Source organism: Elephantulus edwardii, unplaced genomic scaffold (assembly GCF_000299155.1).
Source record: "Elephantulus edwardii isolate Elephantulus edwardi_28Jun2011 unplaced genomic scaffold, EleEdw1.0 scaffold00026, whole genome shotgun sequence".
NCBI lineage: Eukaryota > Metazoa > Chordata > Mammalia > Macroscelidea > Macroscelididae > Elephantulus > Elephantulus edwardii.
The window spans coordinates 17,257,269-17,262,586 of NW_006399776.1; the positions used below are offsets into that span (position 1 = coordinate 17,257,269).

The 5,318-nt window shown below is 36.0% G+C and overlaps 1 protein-coding gene across 1 annotated transcript in view; it reads right to left on the reverse strand.

Moving 5' to 3' along the window:
• The window catches only part of EMC7 (ER membrane protein complex subunit 7), a 26,068-nt gene that overhangs the window by 5,774 nt on the left and 14,976 nt on the right, over window positions 1-5,318 (reverse strand). Inside the window, exons 3-4 of the mRNA XM_006883058.1 lie at window positions 3,387-3,525; window positions 1,069-1,149 (exon numbers count right to left, since the gene is read on the reverse strand). Of these exons, the coding sequence (XP_006883120.1) occupies window positions 1,069-1,149; window positions 3,387-3,525 (220 nt within the window). The remainder of the gene's footprint in view (window positions 1-1,068; window positions 1,150-3,386; window positions 3,526-5,318) is intronic.

A 5,318-nucleotide genomic window follows, 5' to 3' on the forward strand; every position in this document is an offset into this window, starting at 1 on the left:
TTATGAGTCGGAAACGACTCGACGGCACATAACAACAACAACGTCTACTTGTATCACAGAGTGAAGCGACTTGGCAGACACAAGGACTGAACCAGATCTACCACTTTGTCATCAACTCTACAATGATGCCAACATTTAGCAACAGAATGTTGTGAAACATCATTGTTTACTTTCTGCATTAAATTTTTTGTGCCACTTTAGCTTGAAAAAGACAGCTCTTCTATGGAATTTAATCTTTGAGGACCTTAGCAAACATTTACTAATTTGTGATCATTTTTTATGCATATCTTATATTCCCTTTAAAAAGAATATCTCCTGGTGGCAAGTAGAGTATTTTATGAATTTATTTCCTACCTTAATTGGACTGTAAGTTTACTGACAGAAATTTGATTCAGCTCATTTTTGCATCCCCAAAATGTACAACCCAAAAATGTTTACTGAGGGTTAAATAAGATGTCAACACCATCAATATACTAAATATAACTTGGAACTGTGAAGTTAATTATTGACGGTTATTGGATGGAAGACTGAATAATGGTTTTAAAAAACCCTAGAGAGTTTTGTGGTAAAGAGTCAATATCGTCTGTCTTTTAAAACCACTATATTATTATTCTTCCTCCTCAGTCTATTTGAATTTCTTTCACATGTCTGAACACATAAAACTGAGTATGTACTTGACACATAAAACTGAGTATATACTCTAAAGAGAATTTCCTAAATTAAAGACATATTAAAGGATCTCTCATTTTACAAAACATATGGATTAAATATAGCAGGATTATTATGCAATTCACCTGTTTAACAGCTGACTAACTCAGGGATTAGGACTAAACAGAATGTTTTAGTTATACGAAGAGATTCAGGGATTGATTAGCAGAAGAAACTGGAACGGGTCCAAAGAAGACAAACTAATTAAATGCCAAGTACTCCACAGTGTATTAACATAATCTCTAGATCATTTTGGGTTATATTAGGATGAAGGTGAAAAAATCCAAGTCATATAGTCACAATCCAAACTCAAATCTCAAGATAAGAGTTCAAAACTCCACATTTGGAATATCATCTTACCCTTCTCATGTCAGGATCACTTGTGTTGACTACTTTGGGCAAAAGCACAAATATCAATAATGGAAGAACCATCATCATAACCTGTGAAAGGAAAAGAAATTCAGGGGAAGAGAATTTTTCCTTAATTAACAAATAGAGAGAAAAAAATGTACTTAAAAAGCAACAAAAAGGTATAAATTCAAATAAAGATACTGAACATCATCAACTCTATCAATTAGTAAGATGTTCAGTATCTGACTGTCCTAGAGTGTAAGAACTTCATCTACACATGCCTGGCCTTCAGAGACAGATTCCTTCATATTGGTGCTACTGTTCACTTTTAAAATGTGCAGTTTTATTTAAGGAGTCCTAGTGGTATAGCAGGAGCTTTGGTGATCTACTGGTAAGAAGCTGCACTGTAATCCCAAAGCATGCAGTTCAAATCCAAGTTCAAATCTTGTACTCTGCACAAGAACGATGGCAATCTTCTCTTCTGCAATTAACTGCCTCTGAAAACCCACTGATGGGTCAGCTATGGGTCCGTTCCAACTCAGTGGTACACAACAGTATAACAGTGGTTAAAGCATTTGGCTGCTAACTGAAAGATCACAGGGTTGAAACCTAGCAGCTACTCCACAGGAAGAGAGATGAGCTTCCACTAAGGATTTACAGACTGGTAAATTCTATAGGGCTGTTCCACTATCCTTACAGGTTCACTGAATCAGAATCAGTTAAATGGCAAGGAGTTGAGATGGTTGAGTAGTTTTTTTGTTGGTTAGTTGCTGGTGTGTGCTGTCGAGTTGGAGCCAACTCATAGCCGACCCTCCAGAAGGTTTTCAGAAGCAGTAAATTGCACAGGAGGAGACTGCCTATCTTTGTCCAACAGATCAGCTGCTGGATTCAAACCTCGTGCCTTTGGGACTGCAGTGCTGCTTCTTTACACTAGACACCAAAGCTCTCTTGTTTTATTTACTACAAATAATTTTTAAACAGTTTCTCTTCAATCTGCAGTCTAGCACTGGAATTGGTGATCCTAGCTCCTCTTTCCAGACGACTGTGTGGTTCGTGGAGAAAACACTGGAACAGTGCTATCACAGAAAGAGTCACTGCACACTGATAACATGTCCAGCTTTGTGAACGTGTAGCAAAACTTCTAGCAACTTCAGGGCACCATACATTTGTTTTCCTTCTGCTCCCGTAACCAATATTAAAGCCCAATTTTTCAATCTCTACATTCTTCTGATCTTTATTTACCTACTATGTATAGATACAAATATGCAGGAAGTCTTTCTATTTGTTATATTTGTGGTTTTATTGTTAGGGGCTATGGACTTGGCTCCAACTCACAGGAATTCTATGTATAATAGAAAAAACCGTGACCAATCCTACCCCACCTTCATAATCTCTGTTGTGCTTAAGTTCACTGTCGTAGTCACTGTGTCAATCTATCTTGTGAGAGTTTTCCTCTGTTACACTGACCTTCCACTTTTCCAAGCATGATGTCCTGGTCTCTCCTGATAACATGTTCAAAGTATGTGTGTGAGAGTATATGTGTAATGCTAGTGAATGTGTAATGATAATAATAATAGATAATATTTATTTAGGACTATGTACCAGGAATTAACTCATCTGATCTTCTCAATAATCCTGAAACACTCTGCTTTATAGATGAGGAAACTGAAGAATAACGCTTATAGTCTAAATAAATACTATTAAAGAGTAAGATGAAAACTTAGATAATCTCAGAATAGTAATCCACCATTCAAACCATAACCTCCACCCATCTACACCCTTCAAAAAAAAGAAAAGAGGCGGTGGGGAAGCTAATTTGTTTCTACAAAATATATTGTTAGTCTTAATTAGTGGACATCATACCATCAGTTTCATGATAACACTATGTATTTCTATTACCATAGATTAACATCTCTGTTAATGGAACATGGGAAAAAGGAGACTTTTACTTGTGCCAACAGAGAATAGTTAAATAAAGACAGCATACTTAAGAGTAGACTAATAAACAGTTGAGATAGGGAATGAGGTAGCTCTGTTTGACTCACTGCATCCTCTTATCCTAACTGAATTTTTAAATGGTTCATCATACATATGTATTTATCCAACTTGAATCTATTTGAATGTCAAATCAGCAGCAAAGGTCTCAGTATAATCTTTTCATTATGTATTCCCAAAGCAATTCTTTTTCTAACATCTGTAAATTGTTCACAATTATCATTTTACCAACAAAGCTGACTTTGGTTTTCTATCTCACAGATTAGAAGTTTTCAAATGCCTCGAAGCAATTAGAGGTTAGTAAAGATGTTTCATTTTAGCCTGACACATACCATTGGATTCATCAGAAAGTCTGTCCAGCCCCAGGATTCCCTCTTAATAAAGTAAGAAGGTGGACCTGAAGATTTCATTTGGAGAGGGTAGGGCAGTCTGACCACTTCTGACGTTTTGATGTAATTCACATATCTTGCTCTAATAAACAACATGAAAAACACCATCAATCATTATATTAAAAGCATTATTGATCGAAATAATTGTATACAATGTACTGGAGGTATTCCATCTTAGATAGTATGACATCTAAACTTGTGATCTTAATAAGCCAATCAAATAAGCCTATCTGCATGCCTAGATTCACCAAGTTGTTGTTATTGCTGTTGAGTGAACTACAACTCAACCCTTTAAACAGTGGCTCTGAACCTTGCCCTATCCTGAGCCAGCATCACTATCTCCAACACATCTGACCCCCTAGCCACGGTCACTCTGTCTATCCATCTCATCTGCTAAAGCGTCTTCCTCCATTGTGCTGATCTTCTACCTCAGAGAATAATTAGAATAATTAAACCTGGATTCAAAAGACCCAGTTTCCAGCTGTAGCTCTGTACCTAGGCCCCTCTTGTTAGGCAAATTTCTCAACTTCTCTAGCTATATCAAAAGTTCTCTTATAATCCTTTTAGCTATAAAAAAATAGTAAGGGTCTTGTTTTAGTTACCTGTCTTTGGCCATTCAATCATCAGCAGTAAGTCTGAGAATATGAATCCCACTGCTGAAACCAGCCTTAAAGCACAAATACTTCCTAAAGCAGTAAATATTTTTTACCCAAGGTATAAAAGCAAATAAAACTTTATTTAGAAAAATATTTCTTCCATAAGGAGACAACTTTATTCATTATTCAAAGCAAAAAAGACAATAGAAACAAAATATTATGCATAAAAAATATTTTTTAACAACTCATATTCTGTTCAGTACTCAACACTTTCAATATTAAAAAATTTAAAATCAGCCTGGTGGCCTAGCAGCAAGGAGCTGCACTGCAATCCTGAAGGCATGCAGTTCGAGGCTACCAGCACTCTGTGAGAGCAGGATGGGCAACCTCCTCCCATATGATTAATAGCCTCTGAACACCTACAGAAGGGTCAGCTATGGGTCGGTTTTGATTCTACAGTACACAATAACAATATATACTATATATTTGAACCTACATATTCCCATCCCCAAACTTGTGATTCTAAAATATATAAAAGGTATAAAATATAAAATGTCCCAAAGGCAGAAGGTGCTCCATGGAAGAAAGATGGACAATCTCTTCCTGTGTGATTAACAGCCTCTGAAAAGCCAGCTGAAGGGTCAGCAATGAGTCAGATCCAACACAACAGCATATAACAAACGAATAATGTATACAATAAAAATATACACATACATATTTATAATTTTTTCCCCAATATTCTAAAAGTTGATACCTAAAGAGATTCAATTACTGTGCAACAATCCATTTACTTCATTTTTTAAAAATTCATGCTGTCTTTACATTTCCTGTGATAGCTCAAATAAGAGTAATTATTACTTAACACTGTTTCCTATGCCTCCCGGATGGATTAGATAAAAAAAGGTGCTACTATACACGCAAACACATTGGTGTCTATAATTGAAGCAGAGTCTGAAGACTCTAGACATCTATAGAACTGATCCTAACATGATGTGGATTTGTGCTATTCCATACGCCATCTTGACCTGAGTCAAAGGCCTTTTCATCTTAATCTCAAACCACATTATTATCTACTTGGGAATTATGAAAATTTCTTCCGCTCTGCTAGCCTCTAATACTGTGGTTGTATTCTTCTTATCAGGATCATTACCTTTGCGATCAATATACACCAGAGTCTACTATTTTCCCCAGAAATTCTAAATTTCCAATACACATTAAGCATTCCCAAAAGAGGGAACTACAGACATTTCTAGATTAAGAAAGAACAAGCTACTAAAAA